Genomic DNA, 22,539 nt, shown 5'->3' with positions numbered 1-22,539 from the left:
TGTAACCCCTAAGATGTTATTATTTTTACCTTTCCAACTATTTACTGCTGCAAGACCCTCAGAAGTTTTTTGCGTATAATTGTACGTGTCAGATGGAGAAAAAAAATTACACCCCCTAAGATGTATAAATTTTACACCCCTCAAAAAGGACCATCCATCCCATCCCCCTTTAGCAGACATTAACTGGAATGGTCCAATGGCAATCCGAAACGAAGAAAAAAATCTAATGTAGATTCAAGATTCAAAGTTTTATTATCCTCAGACACAACAGTGTACAAGAGGTCAATATACACACATACATAAATATACTAAATATGTATACAGTAATTACAATACAATTATGATAAACATGTATATATATACGACAACAGGAGCTAACACACAATAAACAATCATGCACGTGATTCTCGTGACACTTTCATGTGTATATACAGTCAGTCTATATCATTTGGATTTAACACAATGTCATGAATATGTGAGTTTTTACATATATATTAAAAAGTGAATAATTATAGATATTTGATAATGTTTTTTAAGAATCTACAAATATAACGATATAATTTTACATTGCAATTTGACAGCATTCCAATCATTTTGATCTCTGATGGATTTGTATTGTAATAATGTGGGATAATTTTTTTGCGCAGGTCCACGATTTGTGGTATGTACAAGTAAACATATAATGATATTCGTTACCAATATTAAAGTTACATAAATGACAAATTCTATTATGTTTAGGGATCTTTGCCCATCTTCCCGTCTCTATAGGAAATTTTAAATTTGAGCATCTTAACTTACACATATATAATCTATCAGGTACAGCCAATCTAAGTAGATATGGTTGCAGTTTAAATTCATGTTTAAAAAGTCCATAAGATTCCCCCCTAGATGAGCTATTAATTTGCGAGAACCAATTTTGAATAAATTGATCAGTCAAATTCTGTTTTAGAATAGACTTGAGAATATTCTTATCCATATACATTTGATCATTCCATATAAAACTAAGCCCTGTTTCATCAAAAATAGAGTTAACATAAGAAATCCATTTAAAATGTCCTTGCTTACTCTCGTGAAGTTTAAACATAAGTCTATACAAAATACTAGATATTTTGTTACTACTGGATAAAAGGTTGTTCCAAAATAACGCCATTCTCAATTTAATGACAACTTCCATTGGAGAACGTCCAAGTTCTCCATATACCATATAGCTAGGAGTATTGTTTCTTAAATTGAGAATTCTCTTACAAAACTGCAAGTGTATTTTTTCTATACCCTGTTTTTTTTCAAATCCCCATACTTCACTTGAGTAGACAAGAATTGGAGTAATGAGTGAATCAAACAATTTTAATTGTAAATCTAATGGAATTGACAAATTTCTGCAGTAAAGCATACAATGCTTTATTTGCCTGATCCAATAATTTCTTTTTAGCAGTACAAAAACTACCATTATACTTGAACATAACACCAAGATATGAATATGAATCTTGTACATCAATATTTTCACCATAAATATTAAATACAATTTTTGGTTTAAATTTTCTCTTGCTGAATATTACAATTTTTGTCTTGTTTGTATTAATACGAAGTTTCCATAAATTACAATATTGCTCAAACGCTAACAAGGCCTGTTGAAGACCTTCTTCAGACAGTAGTACAGTATCGTCTGCATACAAGATAATTAGGAGTTTAAGTAGACAAGACAATTCGTCTTCACATTTTGCATAGACCTTTTGTAAACAATCGACATTGTTGTCTAACAAGAAACTTTCAAGGTCATTTAAACAAATTGAGAAGAGGAAAGGAGACAAATTCTCTCCCTGTTTTACTCCTACATCACAACTGAAAAACGCTGAGACTTCGTCTCCTTTCCTTATACATGTTTTAATATTTTGATACATATTACATATAACTTTAAAAATTTTACCCTGAATATTTGATTTTTGCATTTTTTGCCACAGTCCCATTCGCCAGACTGTGTCAAAAGCACTTTTAAAATCTACAAACGAACAAAACAGTTTTTTTCCTGCAGAAAAATATAGTGAAATAAGGGCATGTAAAATGAATATGTTGTCTACAGTTGAGAAGCCTTTTCTAAACCCTGCTTGGGCCTCAGAAATCAATTCAATTTCCTCTGACAATATTAGTTATCTTGGTGTAATCAGGGGTGTAAAATTCCGTACACCCCTAATTACACCAAGATAACGAATTCATTTCTTATGAACAATTCCTTTACTCATTTTGACATCAGGATGTAAAATTGTAAAAATGGTGATGAAAATTTTCCAGCGTAATATTTTTTCAAAGTCCATGTTGCTGCACATTGTCAAATACTTTTTTACTTTATTTTTGGAAAAATTCAGAAAATGTTTGTTCTTTTGAGTTTACAAAAACAACTAAAAAACTTAATATTTTTTTGTATTTTTTTATTTTTTTTTTTTTTTTTTAAGCATTTTCTTAATATTTTTTTTTTTAATTTTATTTTTTTTCTTTATTTTGGCAAAATTTTATTTTTTAATTTTTTGTTGCAAAATTTCATTTTTTTTTTTTAATTTTTGGCAAAATTTTATTTATTCCCGGTTGAACAAGGTTGGGGTGTTATTTACACCGGGGTAGTCAACCAATCAGATTGCAGTATTTTTGCAGCATAAGAAATAATTTGTTTAATCTACAATTCAATACGGCTGTAAATGTTTTACTAAGACAGGAGTTAAGAGTTATACCCCTGTATGCACTAGGATCTAATTTAGATCCTTTATTTTTGAAAATAGGAATCATTATTCCCATACCCCAGCTCTCAGGTACAAGACCCGTGTCTAAAATGATATTAAATAGCGAAATATATATAGGCATTCGCATTAGGCATCATATCATCTACTGTATTTTTAATATATTCATTTAGTATACCATCTTGTCCAGCAGATTTGCCATTTTTTAACTTCTTTACAACATTTTTTATTTCATCAACAGTCATAGGATCATTCAATAATTCAATTAATTCTGGTGACATATCATTAAGGTTAAAATCTATATCATTACTACATTCATCCATATCATTCATATTTAAGTCCTTAAAGTAATTGTACAAAGATTCCATAGATATAATGTTTGGATCATCTTTACCTTTTTTATTAAAGTTATTCAAGATTTTCCAGAATGCCTTGCCATTTGTTTGTGCCGTATTTCTAATCTTGCTTTCAAGATTAAATTGATAATCATTGATCATCATTGTAAGCTTTATTTGTAATCTGCTTATATTGTTTACTAAAGTCAAGTAATTTTTTATGATTTGTTTCATTTTTGTGTAAATTGTATTGTTTTCTTGCTTTTTGAAATTTTTTTCTAGCATCGTAACACTGTTTTGTATACCATGGTTTCTGGTTAGTACTTTGTGTTGTAGTGCGTGTTTTTTTAATAAATGTTTCGTTTGCAGATGATACGAGTATTTTGCCAATACTATCAACAACTTTGTCAATTTCGTGTTGAGTACAATGATCACTCGTGTGTAAAATGTGAAGGTCGTTTAGTATTGCCGATAACTGTTCTTTTTTGTTATGAACTAAATTGACAAACTGGTTTCGTTTGTTATCATGCCACCTTGTTTTTGGTATTTGGTCTGACGTAACAGAGTTGTTTTTATGTGACGTACTTTGTGACTTTAATGTAATGTGTATTGCGCTGTGCATATCAGATAACAGTGGATCAAACTGTTGTATTTCAAATTCTTTGACTAGTGTAAAAAGCTTGGACGATAACAATAAATAATCTACTACACTTGTATTTTTACATGTAGTTTTACCAACACCTTTATCTATACCAATACGGGAATTAGCAATATACATATTTAATTTTTTACAGCAATTTAGCAATTTATACCCATAAGTATTAGGTTGACAACTACACTGTGTCACTCTTTGTAATGGAATATTATAAGACTTTTCATAATCTAACATATATGAAATAATTTCGTTGTCAGTGTCTAAGTGAAATAGATCTAAAAGAGTTTCATCAGCTAATACAAAATCATTCAAAATGCCGGTCTTTGCATTAAAATCGCCAATAAGAGCCGTATGTACATCTGATACCTTCTCAAGAGACATCAATTCATTCTCAATTTCATCAAAAGCTTCTAAATTTGAATATTTCGAACCTTCAGGTGGTATATAAATACAGCCTACAATTACATCATTTTGCAGACCAGAAATGCTTTTTGTTACTTTCATCCACTGTACAAATTGACTTTCACTTGATAAAAATGTTAAACTTGTTTCTAAGCTTTTTTTGAAATATAACTGCTATACCACCTGATTTTTTACACATTTTTTTTCTATTTTTTGTTACATATGTATAACCTTTTGGGACATCTAGGACATCTAGATTATCAAGTTTGCTTTCAATAAATATTGAAATATCATAGTTTAGTATATTATCTGTAAATTCTTTAATTTCAACTTAGATTTTAAACCAAATACATTCAAGTAAAATATAGTGAGATCATTTTTCACACATGCATTGTTTTTATGAATATCTTTGTTGTCAATGTCACTACTCTGTCCTCTTGTACATCTGTCTTATTCACCATTTTGGTCCATTGCAGCAGATTGTGGAGGATGTTGTCTGGTGGTCCTAGGATAGTAGTGTTTGTTATCTATATAAAGTCGATCTTCCTTTAGAACTGCCGTGTGTCCTTTAGTTCGGGCATCCTTCAGTATGGGAACTAGTTCTCGCCTCCGCTCTATGACTTCGAAAGGATATTGTTCATGGACAACAAATTGCTTTTTGTTTTTCAGCTTTTGAATTGCAGCACTAAGCACCATATTTCTGTCTTTTCGTCGCTCAAACTTAGCCACTATGCCCTTTGGACTCTTGTCCTGTTTTGGTTTAAGTCTATGGACAACATGAAAGTTTATTTCCTCCTCTATTTGAATTTCACTCTTAATAAAATCTTTAAGAATTGCTTCAGTGTCCTCTTCTGGATTGTACTCATCTGGGACACCTTTAAATATCAAGTTTTCCCTCATTGATCTTGACTGTTGTTCTATTACCTTCTCTTTTAATTGTCTGTTTTCTTCAAATAGAAAGTAATTTTGTTCATCCATGTTCTGTACTCTGTTTGACATTTCACTTAGCCCTTGATCAATGTTCATGACAGTGTTAGTATGTGTCTTTATTTTTTCTTTCATGTTAGAAACTTCACAGTCTATTTTCATGCAGTGTGTTTCCATGGAGACAACCCTTTTTAGTATGTCTTCTAGCATATCTAATTTTTTAAGTCTTTCTGTCACTTCACCCATAAATTTATTTAAGTCTGGATTTGTGTATTAGTATGGTGATGGTGTTAATAGTGGCATGGTGGACATCATAGCAGGCGGCAATTGTTGATGATGACTCTGCATCATATTTGCTGGTGTAGTATGGGGTGCTGGTGGTTGAAAAGGTGTAAAAGGATAGCCTGGGTAAGACCCATACAATGTTTGGTGGGCAGCAGCATAAACATTACTGGTTAAAGGTGACTGGCTCGTTTCCTGGTTAGTTTGTGGTGTTTGAGGTATGGAGCAAGCTGGGCTTTGTTCTTTACTCTTTGAGTTCTTTGAGTTTTTTTTGTCAGCCATCTTTTCTTTTTGTTTGAAAATGGCGACCCTGTTTGTTTTCGTTTTCGTTTATTCTTCTTCTTACTACTACTTGCCATTAATAAATATTGTTTTTGTTGATGAATTGATTTCAAATAACATCTGGGAACATACTGTACTTGTTTGCTGTGACATCTTTCAGTTAAAATCCAAAAAAAAAATTTCTGCACTGGTAAAATGTTTCGACTAGACCCTGTCGCCATCTTTGTTTTACACTGTACGTGATTCTGTCGCCATCTTTGTTTTACACTGTACGTGATCATGTCGCCATCTTTGTTTTACACTGTACGTGATAGTAAAAATAACCAGTCGGTAATGGGATGTTTTATTTTACAGTGGATAACATTTTTTAAAAGTCAATTTTAAACTTCAACAGTTATGTGTGTAGTTTTATAGCAAAGCATCTAGCATTTATCATAAAAAAAATGTGGTATGATTGCCAATGAGATAAATGACACAGAAATTAACAGCTATAGGTCACCATACGGTCTTCGTCAATGAGCAAAGTCCATACCGCATAGTTAGCTATAAATGGCCTCGAAATGACAAATGTAAAACAATTCTAACAGGAATATTGGTTTGAGGGTAAGACTTCCATTTGAACCCATCCTACCAGATACAAAGTAGAAAATTCATGTGCAGGAATCTAGACAACCTTTCCTTAAAATTGTATAAAAATGCGATAAAAATGTTTTAACGGATAACCTGCTTAAACGAAGTTTTGTTTAATGTTTGGGCCCGTACTGTCACGACTTTTAAATAGTTATATACTAGTATTTACGAAAAGACAATATTTCTATAGTGAATGCAGACCGATGAACTCGAAAACTTAGTGTGTAATATAGGGTATATTTTTTTGGAAATTTTACACATGCTTAGGACTATGCTAGAACACTTGAAGGTTTGTTAGGCCAAATGAAAAAAAAATGTGTTTCTTATTTCCCCACCGACCCTATATTTTAAACTTTAAAATAGCATAACTTAAAGGTGTTTTTTTTCCAATTTTCAATAGTTAAAGTCAGAATTTCTCAGACTCAATGTAAAAAAAAAATCCCTAACTTCCTCCTCTATTCATTTAAAGATGTAATAGTTGACACATATTATTTTAATTTGCCTTACCTGAAAGATCTTTAGATGTGCATGTACACATGATTCTTTTCTCTTCATTTTTTTTTATCAATTTACAGCAATGATAGACATTTTTTAAATTTCGGCAACAATAACATTTTCTCTAAAGTTATCTAAGGGCCAATATTATATATCAGCCGGTTGTAAATATTGAGGTGTAACTCTTATCTTAATCTGAGTGATGTTTTTTTCGAACGTGCGACTTTTGTCGCAAAAGCGAGACATAGCAATCCTACATTCAGTCGTCGTCGGCGACGGCGTTCACAAATATTCACTCTGGTTAAAAATTTTGAAATTACAATAACTTCCTTAAACTATCCTGCATTTCTACCAATCTTGGAGAGAAGCTTGTTTATAAACATAAGAATAGTATTCAGAAGTAAATTTTGTTCAAAACAAATCCTGTTTATTTTACTTATAAATGGACATAGTTTTTCTGCTAGTTAGCATTTAAATTCACTCTGTCATTATTTAGTTTCTTAAATTATCCAGATTTCCGGAATCCTGACGAATTTTTAGTGTACGTGACGCTTATACTGCCCTAAATAAACGCAGCGTAGTACACTTTCTAATTTGCATCCTGATTATTTGAATTACAATCGGAATTGACAAATAAAATTAGCGTACCTCCATTTTTTCCAATAATTCAAAAGGTTGAGCGCTGACAACATAACGTTTTTTGGTTGTCCGAACTTACCTTACGACCAGTGGTTGTTGTCTGTTACCATGGTTATGATGTGGTTTTTTTAGCAGGTGTATGTCTTCACTCTGGATTTTTGTTTTCTCTGTTGCATCTTTTGACATTGATGTATCTGAGGCTTTTAACAGAGCATAATGTTAGCGTTGTTAGGGTTTGCTCATCTTTGAAGGCTGTACCGTGATCCTTGTAGTTATTTATATATAGTCGGCCTTTGGTGGGCCACACTGACAATTAAACATAGCACGTCTTATTTTGCTGTAATGTTTTCTTCACACTTTTCCCTCTTTTCCAGATCCTAATTTTTACCCTATATGATCCCTCATACCCACTGTTTTACCCTCTATGTATCTCACATTCCAAAAGCTTAGGGCTTACTAAAAATAGTAAAAAGAGATACAAAGCGAACAAAGCATTGAGAGAGCCTGAAAATGTGTCACTGTATGAAGTCACTTTTTATAGTTCCAACACAGGCACTTGTTTCAAATTTTCCCCCCTATATGCCTAATATATATATGTATAATTTTTTCTGTTTCATTATGTTAGTGTTTTAAATATTTTTAATCTTTTATTGCTTAAGTAAGGTTTTTGACAATTTTTTGGGTTATAATTATAATGACAGAAGTGTTTCACTAATTTGTCATAAAGTATGCCCGGTTCTACAGTCAGTACAAGCAACAAAAAAAGTGAATATAACTAAATATTGTGTTTGGTTTATTCTGTATTTCATTTAAGCTTTTAACTGTATGAAATAATGAATAATATTTTATTTTGTATTTAGATTTTGTATGACATTGACCTGACATTAGTCTGAGCATTCAGAGTTTTTTTTGTGGTACCTTTTGACGGTCGGCTTTTTGTAATTAAAAACAAAACTGAATAGAACATGATTTATCATTTGGTACAAATGCACAACATTAGACTTTGGATTTGAATTAAATGTTGTCATTGAAATCTTCTTCTGTAATGTCTGGCTCTGGCAAGGTATCCTTCACTAATTTTCCCACCGGAAGACTTTCAAGTACGAGTGATATGTAGTTGGCATAACCCTGCTCTTGCATAATGATAGGATATCTGCTTTCTTTGCAGCAAAAATTTGTAGTTTAGACTCATACAAAGGTGACAGTTTAATATTTACAGTCTTCTTTTTTCTTCCTCTTAAACTACTTGACTGGAACTTAGCTTCCATAAAATTCTCAGGTTCAAAGCCGCTGTTAAAAAAATACACTCCTGGATTTTCTTTCGTTACCCGAATCCGCTTGACTTTCAGTCAATTGATTGTTTCTCCCGAAACTGTTCTTTTCAAATTGATGTTCAAGTCGGTTTTTAAGCCTTTTAGGTCATAAAAATCTCTATAATTCACTGGAATAACAATTTAAGGATTGCTCTTCCTCGCCATTGACACGACGACAGTGTCCCACTGTGACGGATGGTATACCTTTGTACTTTTTTTGGCTGTCTCCACAGATGAGTGTATGGAGTCGGCTTCCATTTCCGAATGACCCCTTTCAAAAAACTTGTGATTAATTGCTTGTAAGTTTGGATGAAAATTTAAGGCATACAGCAATGCAGAAGTCACAAACTGGTTTCTGTTTTGTCCACCACAAGTAACTGAAAAGTATGTAATTTCTTCAACAGCGGAATTTTTTTCCGCTATTGAGTTGATGTGCATTAGTATGCAAGATCCAATGTCACTTGAACCCCTTCCTCCATTCGTCTCGGCCCACAAATAACATGTGCCTTTACTATCCCCAAGTGAATAGAATGACAGGTTGTATGTTGACAGACATTTTTTTTATGTCCAACTGGCAGGTGTCATCTGACCTTGACCTCATTTTCATGGTTCAGTGGTTATAGTTAAGTTTTTGTGTTTTGGTCTGTTTTTCTCATACTTTATGCAATAGATCTACTATATTTGTTGTATGGAATGATTGTAAGGTGTACATGTCTAGCGGGCAGATGTCATCTGACCTTGACCTCATTTTCATGGTTGAGTGGTCAAAGTTAAGTTTTTGAGTTTTGGTCTTTTTATCTAATACTATATGCCATAGGTCAACTATATTTGGTGTATGGAAATATTTAATGATCTATATGTCAGTCGCCCAGGTTTTATTTGACCTCAACCTCATTTTCACGGTTCATTGCTCAGTGTTAAGTTTTTGTGTTTTGGTCTATTTTTCTTAAACTATAAGTAATAGGTCAACTATATTTGTTGTATGGAAGCTTTGTTAGCTGTACATGTCTGCCTGGCATGGTTCGTCTGACCTTGACCTCATTTTCATGGTTCATTGGTCTTTGTTTAGTTATCTTGGTTAATGGTAAGTTTATGTGACAGTTTTTAATAAAGCTTTATCCTTAGAACTATCAACACAATATCAATGATAAGTAAAGAAGGCGAGACATTTCAGCGTATGCACTCTTGTTATTTTGAAGTATGTGTGACGAAGTCAGTTATAATGATTAAATATATTTTATTATGTAATTACAAAGTCAAGAAAGATTTTAAAGTTCAAATGTTCGAATGTTCACAAACTGTCTTTAAAGTTGAATTGTTCGAATGTTCAATATCTCACACGGGCACGTGATCGTATAGTGGTATATCTGTTCAGTCCCGGATATTAAGCGCATGAGTTCCAGCCTACCCACGAGGAGGGAGACCTTGGAGGAATCTCCGGTACCAATCTGTCCTGATCGAATTGTGGTCTAATCGAATTGTGTCCTTGTAGTCCATTGAGGTATCTTATATAGTCCAATGGTCCATACAAATGTCTATAGCTGTAGGCCGGTTACATAGTCGTCTGGTTATCGAGTCATAATTATATGAGGTTAATTGTCAAACTATGCAATTAACCCCTGACGGTTAAATGTTAGTTCACAGTAGACATGGTCATTTATTGGCTTCAGGGTATATATGTCCATAGTATACGAACAGATTGTTATTAGTGTCCAAAGGCTTCCTGCTGATTAATATATGGGACACAATTGTGTAACATAATGCCTCCCATACTTATGGAACGAAAGTTCAATAAAATACGGTATTTTTCTTCCTGTAGGTTAATTTAATAGCTATTGTAAGGTTTCCGGTAACCATCACCACATATCTAAGTTTATAAAGTTTTACAAGTCCAATATCATAATATAATAAGTTCATCACATTCATCTAGTCCAATATCTGGATATATTTACACATAGTTCATTCGAATCATAAGTTCAATATTTCGGTATACATAGTTCATGTTTTATTTCCGTCACCATCAATAGTATAATGTTCATCTACTACTGGAAAGGGCGCAAATCTTTGTACAAGTGTCAGTCATCATCATCCTTATTACGAAGTAGTTGACGCATCTAGCTGGTTAGTTCGTCCTTCGTAAGAGGCTGTTAATAACATCGTCATTGGGTTAAATTTCATCCTTGATCAATGGCGCAGAGGAAGACATCAGTCTCTCTGGAAGCAGTAACATCTGTTCCAACCAATTGCGTTGACACCATTTGTTTTTACCCAATTGTTCGTGGCATTAGAACCAGAACTCACAACATTCTTTTTGGCTAACCAAGATATATTCTTAATTAATTTACAGTACAAAAATATGGCTATTCCAATGAAGATCGCACCTTAACCCCACTGATAAATTAAAACTTATTTCAATTTGGAAAACTAAAAATTGTCAACTTCCCCTTTGTTTCTTTTTTTGTTATTATCAATCGTCTGGTAAATCTCCTTTAGTTCTCTTCATTATTCAAGCCTAGTTAAATTTGATAAAACACTTTCTTTGTATCAATAAAAAAAAAACTATCAAGTTATCTGGTTAAAACAAAAACAAAATAAATAAAAATAAATAAATCTTGTATACAACTTCTACAATTTTGAGAAAATCTACCTAATAAAAACAAGATATGTTTATTTATTCATTACTTTTAAGATATACATTTATATATAAATTTGCAATCAAATAAGTTAATCAATCATTTAATGTAACCCCTACACCTACATGATACACATGAAATTTTTTTAATAAAAAATTATATTTTACCTTGTTAGCAATTGTAATAATATTATTTCTTTAACCTTAGTGCCTCATTATTTAATCTTAACTCTAAATAAAGACCAAAGATTTATTCTCATCACACTTTAAAAAAAACCATTTAAGATTCTTTAATAAAATTTCAACTACGTCTTGTTACTGTCTATTTTTCATGTTTGACAACAACAACACAGGTGCACATGCCATTCACATTGTTTCTTATTTAAATAACATCTAATTATTTGGAGAACTGTACGATTATACTTTTCTACTTGTCCATTAGAAGCTGGGTGGTAGGCTGTGGTTCTTGTCTTAGAAATTTCTAATAGCTCACAAAGGTTCCACATTAAATTACCATCCACATTCTTGCCTTGGTCGGTATGGACTTCCAACGGACACCCAAATCTGGAGATAAAACCATCAACTGCTGCTTTGGTAACTATTTCTGCAGTTTGACCAGGAATTGGAAAACATTCTAACCACTTGGTGAATTGATCAACAATCATGAGAACATATTTGTTTTTCTGTTTGGTTACAGGAAGTGGTCCAAGTAAATCCATGTGAACTCTACCCATAGGTACTCCTGATAAATACTGCCCAAGTTCAGCTTTTGGTCTGATATTTGGTTTTTTTATTCATACTGCAAATCTTGCAAGTCTTGATGAACAACAAACAATCCTCTCTCATATGATGCCAAACTACTTGTTTTTAAGTCTTGCCAGAGTCCTATTCTGTCCAAGATGTCCTGAAAACTTACGACTATGACAATTCTCTAAACATTCTCTATGTAGTGCTTTTAAAGCCATTAATAACAATTTTGGTAATATTGGATCTTCCCACCAGTAGTATAAAATACCATCTTGTATTTTTAGTTGGGGCTGACATTGCCAAAAAATTTTAACAGCTGGACTACACAATTGTAATTCATTTCTTGAAGGCGAGTAATTTTCTTGTAACCATGTCAGCAGTAATGACGTGTCTGGATCCTGTAACTGGCATTGTTTTATTTCTTCTCTAGGTATTTGTCCAATTCATACAGGTAAGTCAGGTATTGCATTAACTCTACGTACAGCCAATGGTATCACATAATCTATATCCTCCTCAAAAGTTTTCCATTGTTCTTGAGCACGACGACAAAATTTGCATCCACCACAAGGTAAGGAATCAATATCTATACCAGCCTTGTAGTTAAAACAGTTCTCTGTTTCATCAGGTATTCTTGATAGGGCGTCTGCGTTTATATGTTTTTTCCCTGGTCTATGTTGTAAAATGATGTTATATTGAGATAACTCTTCGATCCATCGAGCCAACTGTCCCTCAATATTTTTGAAATTAAACAACCAAGTGAGACTACTGTGATCTGTTCTTAGTATAAATGATCGACCAATAAGATAGTGTCTAACATTTCTTGTAAATGTCACTATTGCTAACAATTCCTTTCTTGTGGTACAGTATTTTCTCTGAGCAGGGGTCAAAACTTTGCTAGCGTAACTAATGATCTTTTCCTGTCCATCTTGTATTTGTGTTAATTCTGCGCCAATACAAACATTAGAAGCGTCTGTATCTAACATAAATAAATCATCTGGATTTGGATAACTCAATGTAGCTGCTTGAATTAATGCTAGCTTAAGGTCTTCAAATGCTGTCTGTTGTTCTGAATTCCAATGAAATTCTGCTTTCGATCCAGTAAGCGCGTGTAAAGGAACTGCCATTTCCTAAGATGATAACGTCGTCCAAGTAAGCGAGACACTCAATCCATGTGAGACCTTGTAAGACAAGTTGTATGACTCGACTGAAAGTGGCTGGACTGTTACATAGACAGTCTTACATGTTCAAATAGACCATATTTGGTGATAAATGCAGTCTTGTATCTGTCTTTCTCTGCTATCTCCAGCTGTCAATATCCTGCCGCCATGTCCAGTGAACTCATTAAAGTAATCCCTCTCAATGTATCTAAACAATCTGATATATTTGCTATAGGAAATGCGTCCTTAATTGTGATCTGGTTTAAAGGTCTGTAATCAATGCAGTAGCGAAGTCCACCATCTTTCTTGCGAACCAATACTGGGCTAACTGCGTGATCAGATATTGAAGGTTGTATGATACCCTTCTTCAACATTTGTTGTATGTGTTCATGTTCCTCTTTCTCAAATTTCAATGGTGTTCTTCTCAACTTCTGTTTTGTTGGTTTAGGGCCTTCTGTCTGTATCTCATGTTTTATTGCCCCATTGAAGAGTCCCAGGTCAAAATCGTTTTTTGCAAATATGTCTTGAAATTCAATTAAAAGTTCAAAAAATTTCATAGCTTGCTTACATGTTAAGTTATTTGCTGAGTTCTTAAATAGTTGTCTGAGATGTTCCGGAAGTTTAAAATTTAAGTCTTCAATTGTTTCCTCCTGGATACTTTGTTTTTCTTCTGTTTTTAATCTGTTAACTTTGATACTATCAACTTCAAGTGCTGCGTCAAGGATCTCTTCTACTTCTACTCCTGTGCCAAAAGTGTGATATTTCCGAAGCATAATTGGACGTTCTGTAGGATTCCTCAGTAACGCTATAGGAGAAGTTTTATTACATACAATATGTGGTGCTAGTAATCCTTTTAAATCTTTCTGAGGATGAATTACTAAATCTGATTCAGGTTCAGAATCACTTCCAATTGGTACATATCTCATTGAAAAAGGCGGAACAATGGCCTTCTCAGTCAGCTTTATTCTGTATATCTTGACTTCTGTGTTTTCTTCATCTTTAATAAATGTAAGGGGTAAAAATTCATTGTTAAGCTGTATTGAATTTTTCTGCAAGTCAATTATTACTTTGTTATGTTCAAGGAAATCTATTCCAAGAAGTACTGTATCTGAAATATCAGCAATAACCATGTTCCAATTAGACAATGTCTTTCCAATCTTTATAAGGATATCCTTCGCTACCCTAGCCAGCATGTGACTGTCTTTTGTTATTCCTTTCAAATTAACATAATCTTTTAATCTTGGTTTCGGATTCATTTTATCGAAAACTGTCCTATTCAAAACTGAGACTTGAGCTGCTGTGTCAATAACTGCATTAACTGTCATACTGCCTATCTTAATTGGTAAAATTAAAGATTTTTTCTGACGAATACTAGAGCTGTTTTTCTCATATAAAGTGACTTCATAAATCTTGTGTGTATCTTCATCTTTTTTTTAACATCAGATTCAGGCGGCCTTTTCTCTAAATTGTGATAGGTTGAAAATTGGCCTATATTTTCAACCCGCTGTAGTTTAAATGACCATCTGTGTTTCTTACTCTGGGTGATGGTGACCTACTTCTGTCAAAATTTCTTTTAGGACAGGATGCAGCAAAATGTCCAAGATTCCCACATGCAAAACAGGTACTATTCTCTAATCTCTTCCTATCTGGACTAGGTGCAGGTGAGCTTTTCCTGAAAGCTATTGGAGATCTAGACCTTTCGTCTTTTCTTTTCAAGATGTTTAGTATCTGTGACAATGACTTCTTCATTTCTTGTATGTCGTCTTCATTTTTCTTAACTCTGATGTCCATTTTGGATTACTCTGACTGTGGCTTCTCCCTATATATAGCCCTAATAACAGCCTCTGAATCTTTTAATTCTGCAGGGTCCTCAAATGTTACTCTCTTGATATCAGTTGTTTTTCTGCTTCCCATTATTAACCTCTGATTCGTAATTGCACTTTTCATATACTGTGTGGCTTCATCTAAAGAACTTGGATTTTTATCCATAGCTACTAATGCTGCTTGTTTTTCGGTGCATCCTTTACGAAAAGCATCTACAGCTACAATCTGAATGAAATAATCTGGAGACTCAGGGTATCCATCTGTGGCTAATTCCTGAACTCTATCTGCAAACTCTCCCAGTGACTCGTCTGATCCTTGTTTAGCTTCTTGCAATTGACGCCTCAGGATGTGCGGTAATCCTTCCGTCCGAATCTGTCATTCATCTTCTTACATAGTACTTGAAAGTTATCCTTTATCTCTACTGGTCTTGAACTGTAGAATTTGAGTGCTTTATCACGAAGGCAGACAATTAGATTATCTAACTTCTGTTGTTCTGACCATTTACAGCGTTTGGCAATATGACAAAACTGTGCAAAATATGGGCGCCAATCTGCTTTACCATCAAATGTGGACATTTTTGGTGTTAACGGTCCTTCTATCGAACTTTTAACATATCTATCTTCAGTTGTCTGGTTCTTAGTGACAGTTGGTAGTCTATTCTCTTTAATCTCTTCTTTTATAGGAATTGTCTGATGCTTAAGCAATGCTGTCTTACTAGGTACTGAAATTTCAGATAATGTTGGGTCTTTGTCATATATCCCTGAAGGTGCCATCTGATTAATTTTTAATTCTAATTCATGCTTTTGGACCAGTTCCTTTTCTCTTTTATTCCAGTGATGCTCCCTTTCTTCTCTAAATACCTTTTCTTTTTCCATGTTGTCTTTGAATTGATTCTGCATATTAACCAGCTTCTCTTCAAATTGCGTATGTATTTCTGCTATGTTCTTCTGATGCTGTGCCTCTATACCTGTCATTTGCGTCTTAAATTCTTGCCCTTGTTCTTCAATTGCAGCATTAAAACTTTGTAATTGTTTGTCTTTATCTCGGAGATTTTCTTGTAAACTCCTGACATATTCTTGCATTTCATGGTTAAATTTGAGCGAGCCTTCTTCCGTTTCAAAATTAATTTTCCCTGTATCAACAAGGTTGTCCCATACATTTTCAGGTATATCAGGTATCAATTTTAAATCTTGTATTGACAACATTTTCTTTTTACTTCTTTCCTGTAAAATTACGTTTGCCCTCGACTTTCCAATGTTCTCGAGTAATAATAAATCATCATATGTTGCTGTGTATATATTCATAGCCATGGTAACCAAAGAAAACCGAAAATCACGTAGGACAAACAAAAATCACGAAAAAATAATATTTGGAAATAGAAAAATATTGATGTCAGAGCATCCGTCAACAATATATTTTCTATATGTTCAAAATAAATACGTCAAACTACACGTATCTTGTTGTCAGAGCATCCGTCAACAAGTGTTTCATATGCGGTCAAAATATGTGTAAAACGGTCAAAATATGTGTAAAACGGCACATATACAAATGAACGCAACACGATTACAAATACTTTTCACTAGAAAGATAATTTTTATTTACTAAAAATAGTGAAAAATTGCAATGTTTGGTCTCAACATTAACGAGTATGTATGTACGTATGGATACACGCACACACCCGCACTACCAATGTTGTAAATGGGCGAATGGTGAATGAATGAGTATGTGTGAATATATGAGTTACCTTTTAGTCGGGAGTATCCAACCAACTAGGTTATCAATCAAGTCTCTTGTTCTAAGTATACGTCTAGACACAGAGGTTGTTTGCAAGTAACTGATTCAAATCGTCAAGTTCCCGCTGTCAGCTGATCTATATTTCCGGTTTCCGGTATGACCAAATACCAACTTTATCAATACAACAATATCAGATAGCACACTTTTGCTCTATAGGTTTCTTTTAATTGCAGACATCCCCTTATGTTAATTAACATTATTAGTTTAATTAGTGTAAACACATATTAGATATTTTTATACAATATGGAGTTGATCTTTTTGCATAGTTTTATATGAAAATGTAAGAAAAGTTTAAAAATGCAGATAGGACCTTTTTGCTCTGAACCCTCTAATATTTAAATATAAATGTGTCATTGGCAAGACAATTAATCTAATAACCTATGATTTTGAAAGAGTGTTTACACGTATTAAATTAATCTTTAAACTGATCTGAATGTAGGGAGCAAACTCTATGAAAAAACTTATACTAATGCATTTCAAATATTTAATATCGTGAACAGTATTGTATGTAGCGTTTCTAAACGGCAGTAAAATTTACAGCTAATTACCCAATGCATGTAAATAAAGACTTTGGTTAACGTGCTTGCTTTGTTTGTATACTGTGACAATTGTAATTGGGATAACTTGAAAATAATTCCTAATGTAAATAGTGTATATAATGTTGTTGTGTTATGCGTGTTAATTTATATTTCATTTATTTTTTTGGTGGTAGAACTGTTCGACATACGAAAGTATGGTTACCCTATAAAGGTGTAAAGATCAGAGAAGATAATGCCCAAATGGCAATCAAATTTAAATATAATATATACAGGTTAAATTATCATAATTATATACTCATGATACTGTTCGAGGATGTCAATGTTTATTATAAAGCTTGAATTAACGTTTATAACAGAGCAAGCAAGCCTACCAAAGTTTTACTTTACAAGCATTAGCAAATTAGCTGTAACAAGTGTTAGTAAAAAGGGAAATAGTTTGTTTGTCTAATCTGCCGCCGTAAATCATTCTTCTTCTTCTTGTCTTCGTATAAGCATCCTTTATAAGGATCACCACCATGAGTTATGGCGTATAAAGGAAGCATTTGGAGCCTGTATCGGTACAGATTAATGTGAGCATTTGCCTACCCAATTCCCCAGCCAGGCCGTGACGGGTCTTATTACCAGAAAGTTAACCTTCCCTAAACATAATACAATATAACAAAATAAATTATACCAACTCACACACTCACCTGATTCGCCCAGTCCTCAAAGTATAAAAAGTGTATTTTTTCTATGTATCAAAGATCATTCATTGATCGACATCATTCCGAAATTCAAAACAAGGCATAACCGTCAGCTGTTTCAGGGCTTATAAAAATACCGCCATATATTTTGTTTGTTGACTGTGTAACAAAAAATATGTTCCGGCGTGACATTTGTTCCGCTGGAACAAATTTCATAGGAAATATGTACCGCCGGAACTTATATCACAGAAAATATGTTCCAGCACTGTAAAATTTGTTCCGGAACTAATTTTTTGACCAAATATGAAATAAGTTCCGGAACAAATATCATAGCTCCATGAATTTTGTTCCAGTTAATATTAAAAGTTTTAAATAAGTTCCTGTGATATTAGTTTAAGACCAATATGTACATATTTCAAAGAAACCAATGAATAAGTTCTTCTCAAACCTATTTTCACTGAAATAAGTACCTTTGCAACATATTGCACAGCGAAACATTTTCTTGTTACACTTAAATTATAAAGCAAGCTAAATGCTGTACTGGGTGTGCTGGCATGGGATACATGTGCAATTTTAGGCATGACTGTAAAGTTCTACAGAATAAAGTGGTGGTAATTTATCATAATTTGTATCTATGTTTTATATGGTATTCCTTCTTGGAATAACTGTCATGGCCCTGTTTCTAGTCATACATGTACTTGTCATGGAACAGTTTCAAAAGAGTGTGTCTTTTGTTTCTTCATGTCTTTTGCAATCATTAATCAGTTATTTCGTCCTTTCCAAATTAGTTCATATGTTCATGTTCTTTGACTTTAATTTTTTCTGAAAGATTTTTCTTATCCTACTCTTTTCTGCTTAAAGTACTAGTTGGATTGTCATTTTGATATTTTTTTACGTTTATAATTAAACATTTGCTATAGTCCATAAGATTCTTATTGGATGAATTACATTTCTCATTTATTATATTATCAATATATTATACTTATTTTTATAATGCACTTGAATGATAAATTTAAACTCATTGATGACAAATGTTCAGTATATAAGATAACCTGTTTAACCAGTGGAACATATTTCACAGACTAGGAACTTATTTTACCAGGTGAGGAACAAATTTCACAAACCTAGAACTTATTTCACCAGGTAAGGAACAAATGTCATAAACCCGGTACTTATTTCACCAGGTAAAGTGTGGAACTTATTTCATAGAGATGGAACAAATTAAATTGAAATTATCTATGAAAAAAGTTCTCCCAGAACATATTTCCTGTGATATTAGTTCCACTGCATCCAAGTTACTAGTCCGAGATTACTTTGACGTCCAACGGCCGTGGACGGCCCCAGCTTGTCTGGCAAAACAGCCGTTGGACGTCAGAGTAATCTCGGACTACCAAGTTACAAAAAAAGGTACTGGATAACTGTAACCAAATTCTACCATTTTTGCACAGTCTCTTGTATTTAATCACTAAGGTACTGTAATTCAAGCAATGGTGGTAAATTACTGATTATTTACTCATCGTTTTTCGAACATCCTGGCACTGAAATCATTGAGATGAGACACAGGGGGTTGTTTAGTGGATCAGACGAGGTTTTACTGTCAATGGTGATCGGCTATCCTATTAAAAAAACAGGTTAGCGATCGCCCTTGACGGTAAAACCTCTCCTGATCCACTAAACAAGCCCCTGTGGATGAGATTGGAACTGAAAGTGAAACATGTGATAGTGAACATCAACCCTAAATAATTTCACTGCTAGTTATTATTCATTGTTGCTATTTTACAAAATTTTCATTTGATCTTCCTGACTGATAATTTTCTTTCTCAGTGGAGTCCAATGATATGAAAAATTACTGCTAGAAACAGAGACATATAAAACTATATATATGTCTCTGCTAAAAACTAAGGGCTGATGTGCCAGTTTGTCAATGAAATTGACAACATGGTAATAGGTAAAATAACGATAAACAGATTATCATTGGTCGTCTCAACTCTGAACTTTGAATACTAAATGACCGTCTTACTTTGCATGTCTAAGATGTATATTTATATAGACAATAGTCTGAATAGAACATATTTATTCCTTTACACATTTCAAAAAAATCTGCATACACATGATACAGATCTATGTTTTAGCTATCGCATTAATAAAATCCTTGCAATAATTTTTGAATTTACAGAATGTGTTAATATTGTATTGTTATTGGTATTAATGTTGACTAAAAGTTCTACAGAGAATATTGTATTGTTATTTGTATTAATGTGGACTAAAAGCTCTACAGAGAATATTGTATTGTTATTGGTATTAATGTGGACTAAAAGCTCTACAGAGAATATTGTATTGTTATTGGTATTAATGTGGACTAAAAGCTCTACAGAGAATATTGTATTGTTATTGGTATTAATGTGGACTAAAAGTTCTACAGAGAATATTGTTTTGTTATTGGTATTAATGTGGACTAAAAGTTCTACAGAGAATATTGTATTGTTATTGGTATTAATTTGGACTAAAAGCTCTACAGAGAATATTGTATTGTTATTGGTATTAATGTGGACTAAAAGCTCTACAGAGAATATTGTATTGTTATTGGTATTAATGTTGACTAAAAGCTCTACAGAGAATATTGTATTGTTATTGGTATTAATGTGGACTAAAAGCTCTACAGAGAATATTGTATTGTTATTGGTATTAATGTGGACTAAAAGTTCTACAGAGAATATTGTATTGTTGTTGGTATTAATGTGGACTAAAAGCTCTACAGAGAATATTGTATTGTTATTGGTATTAATGTGGACTAAAAGTTCTACAGAGAATATTGTATTGTTATTGGTATTAATGTGGACTAAAAGCTCTACAGAGAATAGTGTATTGTTATTGGTATTAATGTGGACTAAAAGTTCTACATAGAATATTGTATTGTTATTGGTATTAATGTGGACTAAAAGTTCTACAGAGAATATTGTATTGTTATTGGCATTAATGTGGACTAAAAGCTCTACAGAGAATATTGTATTGTTATTGGTATTAATGTTGACTAAAAGCTCTACAGAGAATAGTGTATTGTTATTGGTATTAATGTGGACTAAAAGTTCTACATAGAATATTGTATTGTTATTGGTATTAATGTTGACTAAAAGCTCTACAGAGAATAGTGTATTGTTATTGGTATTAATGTGGACTAAAAGTTCTACATAGAATATTGTATTGTTATTGGTATTAATGTGGACTAAAAGCTCTACAGAGAATATTGTTTTGTTATTGGTATTAATGTGGACTAAAAGCTCTACAGAGAATATTGTTTTGTTATTGGTATTAATGTTGACTAAAAGTTCTACAGAGAATATTGTTTTGTTATTGGTATTAATGTGGACTAAAAGCTCTACAGAGAATATTGTATTGTTATTGGTATTAATGTGGACTAAAAGCTCTACAGAGAATATTGTATTGTTATTGGCATTAATGTGGACTAAAAGTTCTACAGAGAATATTGTTTTGTTATTGGTATTAATGTGGACTAAAAGCTCTACAGAGAATATTGTATTGTTATTGGTATTAATGTTGACTAAAAGTTCTACAGAGAATATTGTATTGTTATTGGTATTAATGTGGACTAAAAGCTCTACAGAGAATATTGTATTGTTATTGGTATTAATGTGGACTAAAAGTTCTACAGAGAATATTGTATTGTTATTGGTATTAATGTTGACTAAAAGTTCTACAGAGAATATTGTATTGTTATTGGTATTAATGTGGACTAAAAGTTCTACAGAGAATATTGTATTGTTATTGGTATTAATGTGGACTAAAAGTTCTACAGAGAATATTGTACTGTTATTGGTATTAATGTGGACTAAAAGTTCTACAGAGAATATTGTATTGTTATTGGCATTAATGTGGACTAAAAGTTCTACAGAGAATATTGTTTTGTTATTGGTATTAATGTGGACTAAAAGCTCTACAGAGCTTATATTTGTAATATTCATGCATGTAACCCTGATTTAAAATAAAATTTTCTAATCTTATTCTATTTTCTATCAAGTTAGTAATTTCATTGATTGGAAATAAATGAAATTTTACTCATTCAATATCTGTTGGATTGTCATCGAAAGCAAATAGATATAAATTGCAAGTTGAGGATTGATAAGAACTTTACATTTTATTTTCAGGAAATGCAAGAATAGCAAAAGAATTAAATGAACTGGAACATCTTTTGAAAGAACGAGAATATGTACGTAACATGTATAACACCACTGTCCCAGGGTAGGGGTAGGGATCCTGCTAACATAAATATATAAGTACTATAACATGTATAACACCAATGTATCAGGGTAGGGGTAGGGATCCTGGTAACATGAATATGTAAGTATTATAACATGTATAATACCACTGTCCCAGGGTAGGGGTAGGGATCCTGCTAACATAAATATGTAAGTACTATAACATGTATTACACCACTGTCCCAGGGTAGGGGTAGGGTTCC

The 22,539-nt window shown here is 32.8% G+C and overlaps 1 protein-coding gene across 10 annotated transcripts in view; it reads left to right on the top strand.

Moving 5' to 3' along the window:
* The window catches only part of LOC139524914 (MAM and LDL-receptor class A domain-containing protein 1-like), a 228,158-nt gene that overhangs the window by 1,217 nt on the left and 204,402 nt on the right, over window positions 1-22,539 (top strand). For all 10 annotated transcript variants that reach the window (XM_071320091.1, XM_071320086.1, XM_071320088.1 and 7 more), the window contains exon 2: window positions 22,226-22,287. In XM_071320091.1, coding sequence (XP_071176192.1) covers window positions 22,226-22,287 — 62 coding nt within the window. The remainder of the gene's footprint in view (window positions 1-22,225; window positions 22,288-22,539) is intronic.

The sequence above is a fragment of the Mytilus edulis genome, chromosome 5, assembly GCF_963676685.1.
Source record: "Mytilus edulis chromosome 5, xbMytEdul2.2, whole genome shotgun sequence".
NCBI lineage: Eukaryota > Metazoa > Mollusca > Bivalvia > Mytilida > Mytilidae > Mytilus > Mytilus edulis.
Note: the sequence above shows the minus strand (reverse complement) of the source record. Positions and strands in the feature narration are given on the sequence as shown.